This window comes from Musca domestica, unplaced genomic scaffold (assembly GCF_030504385.1).
Source record: "Musca domestica strain aabys unplaced genomic scaffold, Musca_domestica.polishedcontigs.V.1.1 29, whole genome shotgun sequence".
In the NCBI taxonomy this organism is placed as follows: domain Eukaryota; kingdom Metazoa; phylum Arthropoda; class Insecta; order Diptera; family Muscidae; genus Musca; species Musca domestica.
Genome location: NW_026712296.1, coordinates 457,744 through 477,010, shown reverse-complemented (window position 1 = coordinate 477,010; position 19,267 = coordinate 457,744). Strand labels below are relative to the sequence as shown.

The 19,267-nt window shown below is 38.5% G+C and overlaps 3 protein-coding genes across 10 annotated transcripts in view; all 3 read left to right on the top strand.

Moving 5' to 3' along the window:
• The window catches only part of LOC101899632 (LIM and SH3 domain protein Lasp), a 183,594-nt gene that overhangs the window by 106,198 nt on the left and 58,129 nt on the right, over positions 1-19,267 (top strand). The window lies entirely within an intron of this gene.
• Positions 11,024-12,367, top strand: LOC101897222 (odorant receptor 59a-like). Its single transcript, XM_020036353.2, has 2 exons — positions 11,024-11,785; positions 11,896-12,367. Exons 1-2 carry the CDS (start codon positions 11,049-11,051, stop codon positions 12,302-12,304), a joined length of 1,146 nt encoding a protein of 381 aa, XP_019891912.1. The 5' UTR covers positions 11,024-11,048; the 3' UTR covers positions 12,305-12,367.
• On the top strand, positions 16,131-17,402 carry LOC131803326 (odorant receptor 59a-like). The gene is made up of 2 exons (XM_059124449.1): positions 16,131-16,920; positions 16,985-17,402. The coding sequence occupies exons 1-2, from the start codon at positions 16,175-16,177 to the stop codon at positions 17,394-17,396; spliced, it is 1,158 nt and encodes a 385-aa protein (XP_058980432.1). The 5' UTR covers positions 16,131-16,174; the 3' UTR covers positions 17,397-17,402.

The window sequence follows — 19,267 nt, the reverse complement described above, 5'->3', positions numbered from 1 at the left end:
ATTCCGTTTGTAACTCCTCGAAATATTCATAATAGACCCTACAAAGTATATATATTCTCAATCTCAATCAACGTAATATTCTAAGAAGATTTAGCGTTGTCCGTCTGTCTCTCTGTTGTAATCATTTTTCGAACGAATTGAGATATAAATCTAAAATTTTGCATATTTTCCCAGTAGGCAGGTTAAGTTTGTAAATGGGTCATGTCGGTCCACGTTTTCGTATAGCCCCCATATAATGATACCTCCCGATATTCGGTATTTTCATGATTTTAGTCCCCATATAACGGTTTTCATTTAAGTGGTTATTTTCGGTTTTTTTTTTAAATTTTTCAAGTTCGTTCCAAATGGTGGAGGGTATTAAAAGTTCGGCCCGACGGAACTTAGCTGCTTTTTTACTTGTTTTGTAATGAAAAATGTATATAGTTGCCCTTATTTTTGGGTCTACTAGTAATGCAGATGGTATGCAGTTTTTATTACTTCTAGTGCTAGAAGTGACACATGTACTTACCAAATATACAGTTAATGTACCTACGTAGGTATTTTCTGGCTACTACAAAAAATCTTATTTGTCGCCTTATTTCTAGTCGAGAAATAACTTATTTTGGGTGGCATGTCCTTATTAAAATGATGGGTAAGTAATAAGATTTGTAATGAGTTATTCTGCATGTTTGTTACGAAATCTATAAATGTGTTATACCTTCAAACTTTCAATATTTAACTAATTGTGAAGGCTATTCAAATTTCGTCTCGTCCGAACTAAACACAATTTTTAACATTTTCTACTTTTTTTCCAAAGGGCAATATTTTTTTTTTTGCAAAAACATTGCTCTGTGTTACATTGTCGATGTCATCGACAGTCATTGGCTTCCGGCCAAAAATTATAGATAAATGTTACAATGGCTTCTGTTCCATGGTTCGTCTGCTTTGTAATGGTGGCAAAAATGTGGCAATGCCATGAGAATATAAATCTACAAATCATATCATTATGGAATTGTGAACTTTTTTTTTTGGGAGGTGAAGAAAAAGAAAGAAAAAAAGAAAAAAATATGGAGGACAAAAAGATGAGGAATTAGGAGATGAGTGTCAGTTTACATTGTGTTGTATGAGATTTTATGTTTCCTTCGAATTCCTTTGGCATTGGCTGGAAAAAAGGCATGCTGTCACAATGATGAGAGAGGACTTTTATCTTCCATATCTTCTCAGCATCTAGGATAACATTTAACGATATATTTCTTTCATTTTGGCCGGGTATCAGCATCTAAAGTAATAAAATATTATTAGAGCTGGCAATATTATAAAGTATTTTACAAAAATTTTCATGATTTTGTGAATTTGTTTATTAGGGGAGGTAGAAACGTAAAAACAGGCAGAAAATAATAGTTTCGTTAGCTGGTTTGTTAGTTAGTTGGGACTACCAAAAATTGGTCCGGAAACCCATTATTTTGTAATGACTACATACATTTTACATTTTAGATCCCACAGAGTATGTATATACAGTGTGAGATAAAAAACTGCAACGAAGTCAAACGCCATAATTTTTTATATATTTTTTTTAAATTTTATTGAATAAAAGCAAAAACTGTCGGAAATAGCATCTAATTTTAGAATAAGTTTAGATTTGTTCGAATTGATCACCTTTGGCACGAATTATGGCCTTAAAACGGCCAATGAAACGGTCACACGCTGCCCTAATGTTGCTCTGCGGTATTTTGGCCCATTCCCGGCGAATCGAATCGCTTGCTTGAGGTGATCGACACTTTGCTATTTTTTAGTGCCAAACTTGCTTTCCAAAATACTCCAGACACAATAGTCCAGGATTGGTATCCGGAAATTTAGGTGGCCATTATGCACTGGAAATGAAGCAACGAACCTCATTTTGGCGCGTACTGAGTGCGATGGTGCTGAGTCCATTTGGAATGTCCAAGGTCTGCGGCCAAAATGTTTGCGTGCCCAAGGCTTTAATACACCTCCATAATATTTTTGCGATAATATTCGGCATTTATTCTGATTAATACGAGCGGAGAGCGACCTTCGGCTGTTTCGGCGGCCCACACCATCACCATGGTCGGCGCTTGAGTTCTGCACATTTTCAGCTGACCTCTTTGGCAAGTAAACACGATCATTTTGTTTGTTTGCAAACCGCTGGACAACGAATGTTTCCTCATCGGAGAGAGAGAAAACCAAATTCAGCAGTTCACCACTTTCGGCCAAGCGAAGCAACTCTTTAGCTCTATTGAGTCTACTTTCTTTCTGTTGCGGTGTAAGTTCTTGCACTTTTTGAAATTTCAATGGCTTTACCCCGAGCTCATTTTTCAATATTTGTCGAATGGAATATTCCGATATGTTCAGCTCACGAGCCATTTTTTGGCCACTGCAACGCAGGTTTCGATCAAGTCGCTTCTTTACTTTTTTCAGTCGGTCTTTTGATGATTTTTGCCACATTTTCCCGCGGATTTCTTAAAAAAAAATTGGAATTTGTAATTTATAATGGGCTCTAGCTCCGGTAGCGTATGTATATGTCGACGTTTTTGTATAGCCCCATATACGTGTATCTTCCGATATTCGGCATTTGGATGGTTTTTCCACGAATTTGTCCAAAAATTGGTACTTGTAGTTCGCAATGGATTCTAGCTCCGGTGGCGGAACATAGTATATATGTAAGTCCACGTTTTCGTATAGCCCCCACAAAAAAGTTACCTCCCAATAGTCGGTGTTTTGATGATTTTTACCACATTTTTCCACGGATTTGTCCAAAAATGGGTATTTGTAGTTCGCAATGGGTTGTAGCTCCTGTGGCAGAACATTGTAAATGTTGGTTCTCACATATAACGATACCCACCGATATTTGGTATTTTGATAATCCTAGTCACATTTACCCACGAAATTGTTCCAAATTTGGTATTTAAGAAGAATTGGTAGATAACAATCCTTGAAGTATAAAATTGTCTTTAAAGGTTCTCGTTTCGGTATGGCCCCCATATAATGGCCTCACCCATTTTATTGTTCTTTGAAAAGTTTAACAGCATTATCCAAACGGTTTTACTGTAGTTTAAAGTGGAACAAGTTTGAATTCAGATACATTTATAAAATAATGATTTCTTTACCCAATGGTGAAGGCCCGGCCGAACTTAATGTTTTAACTTATCAATTTCCATAGTCACTTGTGATATGATCTCTACTTCTTTTTCAAATGCACAATAAACGTGTCCTTTCTTCACCGTGTCATTGTTTACTCATCACTTCGAGTGTGAAAACAGTTTTTTTGTTTCATAGTTTCTTTTTTCAGAAGGCGTTAATGAAGGCAATTAAAAAGTTTATAATATTACACATAGGGTAAGTGTGCCTAAGTTCGGCATGTCCCAGTAGTCGGCACTTTTTATTTTTAAGGCCAAATAAATGAAACTATTATAGCTAAATGTATTTTGCTTACTTCAAATATATTGTCAGCTACCTTTGTGTACAATTTCGCTAAGAAAAGATGAATTATTCTAATAAAAATTAAATTTTTGTCTGTGAAGGTCCTCAACAATCCATATTCTTAAGAAAAGTACAATAAAGACGTCGAATCAGTTTAACTAAACAAAAATATTATATTTTAATGAATTAATTTATTATTATTATTAATTATTCTTACAAAAAAATTGGTATGTCGACTGTTGGAACATGCCATACCGACAATTGGCAAGTGGTGCCGACTACTGGCAAAAAAGCATTGTTTTAATAAAACTACAAATTTATGAAATTTAATAAAAAGTTATTAAAACTTTATTTATTATTGCAAAAACTGTACAAAATTTCGAATCTGAATAAATTAAATTTGTAATAATTGAAAAGTTCCACTCAGAATTGTGAGCGATTGAAAACGCAAAAATCCTAAAAGTGCCGACTACTGGTACACTTACCCTATGCTCAGCTCAGAGTATGTGGCAAAGCCGCTTATTATAACAACAATTTATAAATTTAATTACATGGTTACAAAGTACGGTGAGGTTATATATAATACGCACAGGTTATTTATGGTGTTAAATTTATTTAAAGAACGTTTTTTGACAAGTCTACAAAGATACAATGTAAAAAAATGGCTAGGCAAGGATTAGAAAAGGACAATAGCCTCTAAATTCGAGGCAGTGGGGAAATTCCATTTTTACCAGGCCAATGGAAAATTTATGGATCTCATCGCGTCCTAATAATGCAAAAACATAACTTCGTTGTGTTTGGCACAAAAATCAAACCAAATGGAAAAAAAGTCTTGAAAAAATTTTAAATTTTTATTTTTTTTTTAATAAAAATGTATAATTTTGGACCCAAGTCTTTGGACCAAATCCGTTTCAGAACATTTGGAGTCGATCTAGCGATGTTCGCCCGTGTGTCTGTCTGTCTGGTTGACTGATGCGCACAATAACTCTCGAAGGGGGTATCCGATTTGATTCAAACTTGGTACATCGTAATATTATTTTCAAACTTAGATCGAGTTCGAAGATGGACGATATCGGTACACTCCTTTTGGTATCTCCCCCACAAAGGCTCAAAATTTTGAATATCCATGAAACTCATAAAAGGCGAAATTAATATCTGATTCCATGCCAGAGTTGGTACATCTCAATATTTCCATCAACACAAGATCTTTTAAAAACATGGTAGAGATCGGACCATTTCCGTTGCTACCTGGAGAGTGGTAGGTGTTCATCTGTCGGTATAACCGACTGATACTATTTAACTTGTTTTTAATTATATTTTGGACTTATGTTTTTTTCCAATGTAGATTTTGTAAGTTTTTTAAATTATATACTGGACCCTAGTGATACTATTTAACTTGTTTTTAATTATTGTTGTTGTTGTAGCAGTTTTACACGTTCTGTTGTTATTTTTTCCGACTAATCCGGTTCTTCCTCAATGTCCAGGTTTAGGAATTCTGCTACCTTTATGGGCTGTAGCCATAGATCCTCTGGACGGAGTTGGGTAGGTTTGGCAGGACAATTAAACAAGTGCAGCGTGTTGTGCGGGCCTGTATCGCACGCTGGGCAGGCGTTCCGCACATCCTCATCAATTTGTGCCCAATACGAATTGAGACGGCTGCACCATCCTGAACGTAGTTGGGCCAAAACTACCCTGGTTTGCCTAGGCAGCCGACGTTCTTCAGCTGGATGGGGGGTGGACTCCGAGTATGGCATTTCATTTTGGGGTAGTTGGTGGTCGGAATTGTATGCCCCTCGACCTGCACATTCAGCTGTGTTCTCATCTCCGCAGTCCATGTGGTAAATAGTGTGGCCGTCGATTTAGTGGCGGATATTTTCATATTCCTCGCGTGGAAGAAGGCGCAAGCTCCGCGAGATAGTTATTCACCCTGACACATATGTCATCAACTACAGGACCCGACGCCATGATCGTACAATCATCCGCATAAGTTACGATCTCGATGCCGTCTGGAGGGCGCGGAATTCCGGAAAGGTAGAGGTTAAACAGTTCCGGAGATATCACCCCACCTTGGGGAACTCCCTGTTTCACTCTGCGAGGCTTGGACTTCTTATTCCGGAATTCCACGTACGACTGGCGTCCACACATATAGTTGACTATCCAACGTTTCAAACTTTGCCGGAGGGTAGTGTTCTCAACGTCCTCGAACAGCTTGGCATGGTTGACCGTATCAAAGGCCTTTGATAGGTCGAGAGCCACCACTACTGTTCTGTGGCACGGCCTGTTCTGGTTGAGTCCTCGACTGATATGTGTGGATATGGCGTGCAATGCTGTTGTGTTGATGGTTAGCAACTGAATAGCTTCCTCTGATACTGGGGAGGAGTAAGGCCTCGAGAGTCTTTGCTACTGGCGACAAAAGCAAAATTGGCCTGTATGATTCGCCTTTGCTGGCATCCTTGCCAGGCTTCAGTAGCGGGACCACCCTGCCCATTTTCCAGGCTTCGGGAACTATGTTGGTGGCTAACGACAAGTTAAGGACTTTGGTTAAATACTCAACTCCCGGCGTATCCAGTTGCTTCAACATTACCATTGATATTCCGTCCGGGCCCATCGCTTTAGATGACTTAGCGTTTCGGATGACATTCGCAAAATCACCCATCGTAAACTGTGGAGGTACATCCTCGGCGGGAAGAGCTCTTATACGACGTAGTATTCTTCGCCTCGCCCTATCACTCTCGGGGTGCTCGACAAATTGGCGGTTAAAACAGCCAGCGCACCTCTTCGGATCAGTCACAGTTACGTCGTTAAATGTGACTGCTGTCCTATCATCCTTTTTTCCAGGGTTCGAGAGTGACTTTACCGTTACCCACAGTTTACTCAAATCGGTTCCAATGTTGCAACACTTCAGATGGTCTAGCCACTTTTTCCGCTTATGCTCCTGTACCAACCGGTTGACTTCCACTGTCAGTTCACTGACTCTGGGATCAGTAGGGTTGGTACGTCGGAGTTCATCACGCTCATTCGCTAATCCCGCTGCCTCTGCTGGGAAATTTGGTCTTACTTCGGGTATTCGACCAGCAGGTATATAGCGAGTGGCTGCAGCTTTGATGATGTCCCGGAAAATCCTTTCAGCTACCTGAACATCAGAAGGATTGGGCAGTTTTCTGAAGCGAAGGTTGGTGAACTCTCTGAACTAGGGCCAGTGGGCTTTCCCATGGTTAAGGAAAGTGCGGCGTTCAGAGGTTATGAAATCGGGCGATCTGCTGATGGAGACGATTATCGGGAGATGGTCTGAGCCAAGAGAAATGACGGGTTGCCAAGTCACGTCATTTATCGGACCGGGTGACACGATGGTTAAATCTGGCGAACTGTGACACTCTCCTCTTATTCGGGTGGGGGCATCCTCGTTTACCGTGCGAAATGTGGAGCAGTCAATCTGCTCTGCCAACGCTGATCCCCTCTGGTCATTACCTAGGACGGAATGCTACAACTCATGGTGGGCATTGAAGTCCCCTAGTACCAGGCGGTTATTGCCTTCCAAAAGTGGGCTTATATTAGGCAAGTAACGCGGTTCACAGCTATTAACCGGCGGGATATACACACTAAGCACCTCTACCTCGGCAGTACCACACTTGACTGCTACCCCCATACACTCCATGTACGGGTCACTAGAGACTAGCTCAAGCGAGATAGGTCTGTATTGAACAGAATGGTGTATCAGGAACGCTAATCCCCCACCTCCACTTCTGGTGCGATCTTTCCTCAATACGTTGTAACCATTGCAACGTTGTATGCTACAATTTTCATTGAGCTTGGTTTCCTGCACCGCTGCGATCTTAATATTCCTCCGATTCATAAAATCCACTATCTCATCAATTTTACCTCGGAGTCCGTTGCAATTGAACTGCAAGAATGATGCATTGTCCGGAATTGGAACAGCAACATGTGGCGTTAAGTGCTGCGGTAAAGGTTGCTGTTCTGGAGACTGCGGGGGAGTTCCATACTCCGACGACGACTCGGAAGTTGACGACGAGGTCGTGGACTCACTGGGGACTACGTTTGTGCAGCACGAAGCAACATAGTCCCTATCGCTATAATCTCGCAACCGGGTTAAACCGGAACAATTTCTAAAATGCACCCATCCTCTGCATCCATTACATCGAACCGAGACTGATCTATGGTGGATGGTGTTTTGGCAAACCGTACAGAACCATGGTCCGGGGTTTTCCTCAAGCCCGGAACGGACCAAAAGAATCCGGAGCAAGCATTCCGGGATGTGCTGCTCCCAAAACAGAAAAATAAACAAACACGAACATGTATACACTGGGTTGGCAGCCGCTGGCCGAAACTGGAGCGTTGTTGTTTCGGGTCAATCCGGTGTCGTAGAACCCGCTGCCGTGGGATTGTGTTTTTAATTATATTTTGGACTTATGTTTTTTTTCCAATGTAGATTTTGTAAGTTTTTTAAATTATATACTGGACCCTAGTGTTCTTATGTCCCTAAGAAGTAAATTTTTACTCCCAACATGGCTAATGTGAGATTATGCTAGCATTTTTCCATTTTTTTAAACCTTAAATCTATATCCATTTACAATAATGACTTGCATTAATATCTTTAAAACTGCTTCAAGGCCCACCTATAGTGAGTCGTTAACGTTAACAGTTGTCGACTGGTGCATTTTATACTTCCCCTTCTCCCTCTGTCTCGCTTTTTCATTCGATCTTGAAGGTGATAAGCATTTTGCTACAAGTATATAATTACAAACATATTTTGTAAAAGTTTTTCCTACGAAATGTGTTAAGTAGTTTGGAAACGCCCTAAACTAAAAACTTAACTTAACAGTGCTGTGAAACTAAATAAAACGGTTGCGCACATATATAGACAAGATGGGATATAAAGAAAAGACAGTGATTGAGGAAGGGGAAGCCTAAAAAATTCCTCCAAATAAATATATGAAGCTAAATTAAAATTAATTTTTTTTTAGATTTTCAGAACACTGTGCCAATAAAATGCATTAGGTAGTTTTAGGTACAATACAAAAGTGGATATCTTTCAAATGCTACAAAATGAACAACGATTGCTAAGCAAATGTGTCACTCTTAGGCACTAACACCCAGCAAAAATACTCATTACCAATCAGGTATGAAAAGTGTACTTATTTTTTGTCCATTAGAAGTCGATAATTTTAAGTGGCCAAAGAAATACATATTTCGTGCCATAAAATAAGGGTTTTGTGAACCGCTTTGAAATGTGTATTTTTACTGAGTAGTGTTTTAAAAATAGATCAACTTATTTACTGGGTCTTGTTGGCTGTGACTTGTCCCTGTTTTATAACTACTTATGGTGTTAAAATACTTAATAAACCCCTTATTTGGTAATGAGATTTTTTGGTAGGCGACATTCTTGGAAGTTCATTTGCTGTGCTTGGTTTGCCAATCTATCTATTACTCCCAGAAAAAATTTCATTACCAAATAATGGCTTTTTATACCCTCAGTCATATGGCTAGAGAGGTTATATATCATTTGATACGGCCTCATCGAAATAACGGTTTTTTTAGACCCTAGGTATCTTTGGACCAAATCCGTTTCAGGACATTACTAATGACAGCCACACACCCTCTGCATTACCAGTACCCGAAAAATAATGACAACTATATACACTCAGCATTGGCAAAAAAGCTTGAAAATAATGAGATATTCCTCTAAAAATATTTAATATTTTAAAATATTTGAGAAGATATCGCGGACTCCTCTGATTGCCATCTATGGCCTAGCGGAAAATGTCATTACCAAATAATGGGTATACTCATTACTTCGTAAGATATATGCAAGGTACTTTTGAGTCCGCGACATCTTCTCAAGCCCTCTGATCTGTCATACTCGATTTGTCAACCTATATTTTTGGGTTCTTTATCTTGTCTTTATCTTTCCGCCTCTCAAAAAATTAGGTATTGTATTTCTCCATGCTCCGCCCATAAGGATTGTATCATAGTTCCGTCCCCTACCCATAGATAATTTGCCATTTCTTCACAATTTTTGCCGAAGACAAAAGATTCCGATCATGGGCTCTAACTGACTGTAGAAGTACTCAGTAGTCTAGTTAAGGATTAAAAAAACCCTAAGAACTCAAAATTCCTTTGGGTGCTTGATCTAGTGGCTTGTTATCAACACCTTCCCTGGAATTTTTCCATCTTCGGATTAGTTGTTGCAGTGTGTTGCTTGAATCTTTTCTTTTCCGATTTGCTTAGAATATGTTTTGGTCTTTTCTAGACTTGTCAAGAAAGGATAGCCCATTCTTCATTTCCTCCGTGGGTATAAAAAGGATTAATTCTGTGTTCTTTACAACTAGTATCCAGTTTTGAAAACCGAAATTGTCTGTCGATGTCCTATCTTATAACGAAGGCAGTAGCTTTAGTTCTGTATCCTTTTACAAATATAGGTTTAGTGGTACTTTCTGTGGTTTTTGCCCTGTGGTACATAAAAAAGCAAATATGTATGATTGACCTTTAAAAAGGATCAGAAATTATAGCTCTGGTGATCCTTTAGAAATCTGCGAATTTATCTCTGGCGGCCCTTGAAAACCAACGATTTCTGCCCTACTGGTCCTTTCAACAATAAAAGGCTACAGCTCTGCTTGTCCTTTTAAAAATCCATGAATATGGATTTGATGGTCCTATAAAATCAACGATTATATCTCTGGTGACTCTTTAAAAATTTCCGGATATTGCCCTTTAAAATTTACCGGATATAATTCTGCTGGTCACGATCATGAAATTCTTGGAAGATTTTTTTAAAAATGTACGATTGTAGCTCAGTTTTTTCCTTAAAAATCTTCGGATATAATTCGGTTAATCCTTCAAGAAATGCGGGATATTAGTCCTTAAAAAGTCGTCGAATAACGCTCAGTTAGTCCTTCAAAATCTTCGTTCAGTCGATTCTTAAACAAACTTCTCGGATATGATCCTTCGGAAACTTTGCGGATAATGCACTGTTGGTTCTTAAAATACTCAGGATCACAAAAAAAAGTTGACCATTTTTTTTAATTCACGATTGTTGCTCTGTTGGCCCTGTAAAAATCCTCGGATATAGCTCTATTGGTGCTCTGAAAATCCTCGAATATGTCTTTGTTGGTCCTTTGAAAGGCCCCGGATATGACTCTATTGGTCCTTTAATAATTACAGATGTATCCTTCTTGGTATTTTAATAGTCATCGGATATAGCTCAGATGTAGCTCAGATGTCCTCCCAAATCCAAATACTTCTTTTGGTCCTGTAAAAATACACTGATATAGCTCTATTGGTGCTTTAAAAGTTCCCGGATATGTTTCTGTTGATCCTTTAAAAAATATCGGATATGGCCCTTTTGATCCTTTAAAAGTCTCAGATAAAGCTCAATTGGTCATTCAAAAATCTCTGAATGTAGCTCCGTTAGTCCCTTAAAATTCCTCCAATATTTACCTGTTGATTCTTTAGAATAATTTGGACACAAATCTGTTGGTCCTTTAAAAATTTGAGCTATTTTGCGTTTCAGCCTGTGCCTCATCTTGCCTTATATATAAAACGGTGTTTACATTTGAAGGTTCAGTTGCTCCTGGAGCTTCATTTCGCACATAATCTATCGATTCGAGTAAATAATGACCGAAGAGCCGAATACCAAAGCCTTGTTCAAAACTCATTTCATAGCATGGCGGATTTTGGGTATGTCTCCACCGGACAACTATCGTCCCCTGTATTGGATCTACTCAATTTTGCTGAACATCTTTGTTACCATTGGCTATCCGCTGCATCTGATTTTTGGCCTCTTCACCAGTACCACCATGTATGAGATTATACAAAATGTGGCGATAAATTTCACCTGTAGCGTTTGTGCCATGAAGACCATTGCGATTTGGTGGCGTTTCAATAAGGTCGATGTTATGTTTGAAATTATTCAGCGGCAGGATCAACGTTTTACGAGCCACGAAGAGATAGCCTATCTCCGAAAAGAGGTATATCCACCGGTTAGACGCATCATTTTGCTATTTTCCATTTTGTGTACCTTCATTGGCATATCGGGAGAGTCGGCGGTATTGGTTACGGGCCTCTTGGGTACTTGGAATTTAATGTACAAGGCCTATTTTCCGTTTGATGTCTTTGCCAGCACAAAAAACTATATGGCTGCCCATTTGTATCAGTTTATTGGTATCTCCTATTTGATTTTGCAAAATGTGGTCAATGACACATTTGGGGCCTCCCACCTCTGCTTGCTGCGAAGTCAGGTTCGTATGTTGAATATTCGGGTGACGAAAATTGGTCATGATCCGAAAAAGAGTCGTGAGGAAAATAATCAAGAGTTACTGGAGTGCATCAAGGTCCACAAGGATCTGCTGGAGTAAGTTGGAAGGATATCAAACAAAATTCAATTTTGGCAGAAATTTAATTCTCTCTTTATCCATCTCTCTCTCTCTCTCTCTCTCTCTCTTACACTGGGTTCCCTTGTAGATATCGCCGCCAATTGGAAGAAATCATTTCCATTTACATGTTCTTCCAGATATTAATCGCTGCCCTCAACATGTGCGTCGTTTTGGTGTTCATCATACTCTTTGTCAGAGACATTTTCACCCTGGCCTATTATGTCTCGTATCTGACATCGATGATATTCGAAATACTTCCCAGTTGCTATTATGGTACTCTACTGGAAGATGAATTTGAAGATTTGGCCTATGCCTTGTTCTCGTGCAATTGGCCCAAACAAACTTTGGAATTTAAAAAGAATCTTCGCATCGTTGCCGAACAGGCCAAACGTCGTATTTATGTCACTGCCTGGCTGTTTCGCATAAATAACAATGCCTTTTTGATAGCCTGTAAGAATGCCTATACTTTGTTCGCTCTCGTCATGAATATGAAGTGATTTGCGACCATGGAAAACAAGGATAAATAATTTTCGAAGTTAAAGCTCACAAAATTGTCAAAATATGAGGATTTATAACACATCGCTAAAATTGAAGCATAAATAATGTGGATGTTATATCTAAGTTTGGTATATGAAGGTGGTTTTGGAAACGTGTGCCATTATCGTACGAAAAGTACTGAATAACACTGTATTTGGTATTGGGTAAAGGGATGTAGATGAAATTCTGAAATTTAATTTTTAGAAATCCTGAAAATTTATATGGATGTCACTGTTGGTGTCTGTGGCTAAAATATGGAGGTGGTATTGGAAATGTGTACCGCGAGCGCACGAAAAGTGCTAAATTTGGTACTGGGTAACAGATAGTGTTTGCAGTTTGAAATTTTGTATTATTTTTGCTGATCATGTGTAGCCTGTACATATTAAGGCACTTTCGGAAATGTTTAGTACACATTTCCGAAATTTTACGAAAAGTACAGCATTATACGATATTTGGTATTGAAGGGATAGGAATCCCAAAATTTGATATTGGGGTTTCTGTTGGTATCTGAGATAGAGATATGGAGGTGGTTCTGGAAATGCGTCCTTTATTTGTACAAAAAGTACTCAATTTGTTATTGGATGAAGTAAGAGGTCTGGAATACTTAAATATGATAAAGAGGTCTCTGCTGGTATCAGCGATTGCAATGTGGAGGTGATTTTGTATATGTGTACTATAATTGTACGAAAAGTACTAAATAGTACTTAATTTAGTACTGGGTGATCGAATAGAGCTGGAATCAGGAAATTTGATATTGGGATCTATGATGGTATCTGATATTGAGATATGAAGGTTGTTTCGAACATGCGTCATATATTTCTACGAAAAGCACTAAATTTGGTATTGGGTGACGGGTAGGGCTGGAATCCTCAAATTTGATATTGTGTTAACTGTTAGTATGTGGAATTGAGATATAAAGGTGATTTCTGGAATGTGTACCATAATTTTACGAAGAGTACAAAATAGTACTAAATTTGGTATTGGGTGAAGGTATACAAGGTGAGATAAAACAAAACTGCAACAAAGTCAAACGCCATCATTTTTAAATTTTTTTAAAATTTTATTGAAAGAAAGCAAAAAATGTCGGAAAAGCATCACATTTTAGAATAAGTTTAGATTTAGATTGGTTACCTTTGACACGAATTATGGCCTTCAAACGGCCAATGAAACCATCACACGCTGCCCGAATGTTGCCCTCCGGTATTTTGGCCCATTCCCGGCGAAGCGCTTGCTTGTGGTGATCGACATTTTGACATTTTTTAGTGCCAATCTTGCTTTCCAAAATACTCCAGACACAATAGTCCAACGGATTGGTATCCGGAGATTTTGGTAGCCATTGTGTGCTGGAAAAGGAAGCGAGGAATCTAATTTTGCTGTGCTGAGTGCGATAGTGCTGAGTCCTGTTGGAATGTCCAAGGTCTGAGGCCAAAATATTTGCGTGCCTAAGGCTTTAATACAGCCTCCAGAATATTTTCGCGATAATATTCGGAGCGGAGAGCGACCATCGGCTGTTATGGCGGCCAACACCATAACCATGGCTGGCGCTTGAGTTCTGGTGGCCAACCGACGGTGCTCATTTTCAGCTGACTTCTTTGGCAAATAAACACGATAATTTTGTTTGTTAACAAACTGCGGGACCACGAACGTTTTCTCATCGGAGAAACCCAAATTCGACAGTTCAACACTTTCGGCCAAGCGAAGCAACTCTTTAGCTCTTTTGAGTCTATTTTCTTTCTATTGCGGTGTAAGTTGTTGCACTTTTTGGAATTTCCATGGCTTTACCCCGAGCTCATTTTTCAATATTTGACGAATGGAATATTGCGATATGTTCAGCTCACGAGCCATTTTTCGGCCACTGCGACGCGGGTTTCGTTGAAGTCGCTTCTTTACTTCTCGAACCATTTCAGCTGATGTTGGTGTTTTCTTCCGTCCACTTCCTTGACGTCTGGCTACGCTACCAATATCACGGTAACGAGCGATGGTACGAGACACAAAAGATTTATTCACATTTAAATGCTGGAGTGCTTTACAATAGCCACTTGTGGTTTTCCAGCCAAATATAAAGAAATCACACTATGACGCTTGAATTCCATCACGAATAACTTTTTTTCTGGAAACTTCTCAAAAAAATGCGTTTGTACGTTTGTAAACAATATAATGAGCTGTCGCTGGAATAATTTTAACAGCTGTCGGACAAGTGGCTTAGAAATAACAGCAGTCTGAAGTTAGTTTGCAGTTTTTTCATCTCACCCTGTATATAGAGTAAAAAGTGAGTGACTAACTGAGGGATTCTTCAAAGCCAAGACGAAACGGACCCACATTTTGCATGTGTTAGTGGTAGGGGTAAGATAAAGCAGGGTTTTTGAAAATTCGAAATATGAAATGTGTATTACAATTGTTCGAAAAGTACTTAATTGTACTAAATAGGGTATTGGATAAAGGGATAGAGGTGAAATCCCGAAATTTGATATTGAGGCCTCTGTTGGTGTCAGTGGTTGGGATACGAAGGAGGTTTTGGAAATGTGTACTAATTGTGCGAACTGTACTCATTGGTACTAAAATGGGAACAGTTTGGTTAAAGGTAAACGGATGAAGCTGGAATTTAATATTTAGATTACTGATTGTATCCTCAAATTTTATATTGAGGCCACTGTTGGTATCTGGGATTGATTGAGATTTAGCAATGGTTTTTAAAACCCGTCCCATATCTTTACGAAAAGTACTAAATTTGGGGTTGGGTGAAGGAATAAGGCTGGAATGCCCACATTTGATATCGAGGTCTCTGTTGGTATCTGAGGTTGATATTTGGAGGTTGGATTGAAAATGTGTACTATAAATACACGAAAAGTACTATATTTAGTATTGTGCGAAGGAATAGAGCTGAAATCCTGAAATTTTATATAGAAGTCATTGTTGGTGTTTGTGGTAAAGATGGAGGTGGTTTTTGAAAAAAGTACTATAATTGTTCGAAAATTTTATATTGCGATAACTGTTGGTGTCTAGGATTGAGATTTGATTAATGTTTTCTAAATGAATACTAAACTTATATGAAATGTACAGAATGGTACTAGCTTTAGTATTGGGTGAAGAAAAAGAGCTACGATTCTGAAATTTCACAGGGATGTCACTGTTAGTGGCTGTGGTTGAGATATGAAGGTGGTTTTGCAGCTGCCTTTATGCCGTAAAAGCCGGAAAATTTATTGCGATTTAATTTAAAAAAATGTCAAACTGAAAAAATTATACCACGAATCGTTTTTAACATTTTAAGGTGGTATTTTCATTGACGAAGTAGCCGACACTTGCTAGTTGCATATAAATTCTAAATTTAAATTTCAGAGGACCGGTGACGAATGAGAGAACGACTGTTTGTTACATTTAAACTTCTTCTACCTCTTTTTAAATAAAATGAATTTCAGTGTGTCAGTGACGAATGTAAGTCCTCATTTTTTTAAGGACCACTATTATTATTTAATTCAGTTCCTTATCCCCCACTCCAGCCTTTAGCACGTGTCCAGTTCTGATAGCACGTAAGTGTTATGTCACCTCAACTCATTAAAATTTGATAAGACAGACAGACCCTAATTGTTTCGCAAAAAGGGTTAAAAGGTAATTGCCGGGATATTACTAAATAATGAGATGTCATCAAGTATTAAATAAAATAATAAAAAAAAAACTAAATGATAAATTAAAATAAATGTCAAAGGAACATATCCTTCATGCCTTATAAAAACCCGGCTCCTTTGACAAGGAAGTCACATTCAGTTCGAAACATTTAAATATAACGGAATTCAGTTTGGAGGTTCTCAACGCGTTATCCATTCCCTCTCGTCATGTCGGAGACAAAACTACACACCAAATCTTTGTTTTGGGCCCATTTTGCCTGTTGGCCCATACTGGGCATGATGACACCACCGAATGTCAAATACAAAGCCCTCTATTGGATCTACTCCTTTGCGGTGGTTACCATTCTCATGATTGGATATCCTCTCCATTTGATTTTGGGTCTGGTGTCAAGTTCTTCGCTCAAGGAGTTAATGCAAAGTCTCAGCATTACTCTCACATCGACGGTGTGCTCCATCAAGACAATGGCAATTTGGTGGCGTTTGAACAAGGTCACCGATATGTTCACCATCATACGGCGCCAGGATGAACGTGTACGTTCCACCGAAGAAGTGGACTACATGAAAAATGTCGTGTATCCCCAAGTTCGATTTGTCATTCGTCTGTTCTATGTCATCTGTGGGTTTTTAAGTCTGTTTGGTGAACTATCATTGGTTGTAGCTGGTCTCCTGGGTAATTGGCGGATACAATATAAGGCCTATTTTCCCTTTGATCCCTATGCCAATACCAAAAACTACGTTATTGCCCATGTCTACCAACTGCTGGGTGTGAATTTTACTTTGGTGCAAAATATTGTCAATGACACCTTTGCCTCATCGCATTTGGCTCTGCTGCGGGGCCAGGTGGATATGTTGGCGAGGCGTGTGGCCAAAATAGGTCATGATCCCCAAAAAACTCAAAGGGAAAATAATCAACAGCTATTGGAATGCATAAGGGATCACGAGGATCTGCTGGAGTAAGTTGTCCCTTGAAATGTAAAAGAAAACTAAATTTATACTCCTTCAAATATGTTTCTATAGGTACCGCCAAATTCTTGAAGAGATCATCTCGGTTTATATGTTTTTCCAAATCCTCTTGTGTGGCCTCAATATGTGTGTCATTTTGGTCTACATGGTCATCTTTGTGCGCAATGACGTCATCACTTTGTCCTATTATAGCACCCATTTGATTGGGGTCATGTGTGAGATATTGCCCAGCTGCTATTATGGCACTCTACTTGAAGATGCCTTCCAGGACATTGCCCATGCCCTGTTCTCGTGCAATTGGATGGATCAGGATTTGGAATTTAAGAAAAATCTTCGAATTTTTATTGAAAATTCATCGAGACGTATTTATGTCACCGCCTGGCTGTTTCGCATTAACAACAACGCCTTCATTGTGGCCTGTAAAAATACCTATACCCTGTTTGCTCTCGTCATGAATTTGAAATAAGTAAAGGATTACAGACAAAAAGTAATAGATTAATAAATTAAATAAATAAAGAAGATTTGTGGAGACCTAACTTTTTCCGATTGTTTTTTATATTACAGTACCTTCAGGAAGTCTTCTATTGAAGGAGACTTTCCGAAATTCTCCTCATTTAGAAAAACTTCAGGAGGTCTTCAAAACTAGAATACATTCAGGAGGTCTTTAAAATAAATAGAAGACCTTCAGGAAATCTTCTAAATTTGAAAACACTCAAGATGTCTTCAATAAATAACTTCAGTAGGGTTTCTAAATAAAAGGACCTTGAGGCGGTCTCCAAAATTAGAAGATCTATATTAAATTAAAAGATCCGCAAAAGGTCTTCTATAATTTGCTTCTGAAGGACTTCAAGTTCAGAAGACCTTCAAGAGGACTTCAGAATTAGAAGTCCTTTGGGAGGTCTTAAAATTAGAAGACCTACAAGAGGTTTTTACAATTAGAAAATAATTTGGAAGACTGTCAGGATGTCTCCTCAATTGGACCTTCTGAAAGTCTTCTATATTAGAAAACCCTTAGGAGGTCTTTTATAGTGAAAACCCTCTGAAGGTCATCTATATTAGAAGACTTCAGGTCTCCCTAAATAGAAGACTTTCAGGGGGGCTTCTATATTAGATGACCCTTTGGAGATCTTCTAATATAGATGACCTCCAGAGTATTTTCTAATATAAAGCAAGACAAGAGGTCTTCAGAATTAGAAGACCTTTAGAAGGTCTTTAAAATTAGAAGAGAAAATTAGGAGGTCTTCGCAATTGGAATGCCTTGGACTTCAGAAAGGCTTCTATATTAGAAGACGCTTAAGTTTTTTTTATATTAGAAAACCCTCTGGAGGTCATCATCCTTCAGGAAGTCTCCCTAAATAGAATACTTTCGGTATGGCTTCTAGATGATCTTCTGGAGGTCTTCTATAATAGGAGACCTTCTAGAGGTGTTCAAATTGAACAGAGCTTCAGGAGGTCTGCTATAAATACTTTCAAGAAATCTTTTATATTAGAAGACCTTCGGGAGATCTCTTAAACCAGAAGACTTTCAGAAGGTCTCCGAAATTAGGACTTCTAAATTAGAACGCCTTCAGAAGAGCTTCCATATTAGAAGGCCTTCAGAGATCTCCTTCAGGAGGTTTTCTATATTTAATGACCATCGGTAGGTCTTGCATATTCCAAATCTCCTCAATTAAAAGACCTTCGGGATAACTCCAAGAGGCCTTCTATATTCAAAGGCCTTCAGGAGGAGGACCTCCTCCTTCCTTTTCGGAAGGAATAATAGGAAAATGTTCACCTTTTACACCAAAAGGCTTCAAAATCTTTCATTTGGAAGTTTACCGAGTAAAGCCATTACACAATGGAGCCACATCCAACTTTCTGTCCAAAACTATTTCGACGTCTCCATATGTAAACCCTAGAAACCGTCAGTGACCACAATATCAAATTTCTAAATTTTGATTCTTTTATTTCATCCAATACCAAATTTAGTAACGCATATCCAAAACAAACTACATCTCTGTTCACCAAAATTGATACAAAGTTAGTACAATTTAGTACTTTTTCGGATAATTAAGGTACACATTTCCAAAACCACCTCCATATCTCAATTTCAGATACCTCTGTTGGTATCTGAATATTTAATTTTGGCCTAGGACATTTGGAATCGATAGAACTCTTATAAAATGTGATGTAAGTGTATTGTCTTCAAATTACTCACGTCCCAAATATTTTTTTAAACCAAATCTGATGTGAAAATGGGATATATCGGTCCACTCCATCTGGTACCTCCCCCATAAAGGGTCAAAATTTTGAATAGCCATGAAGCTAATAAAACACGGAATTAACATCCGATTCCAT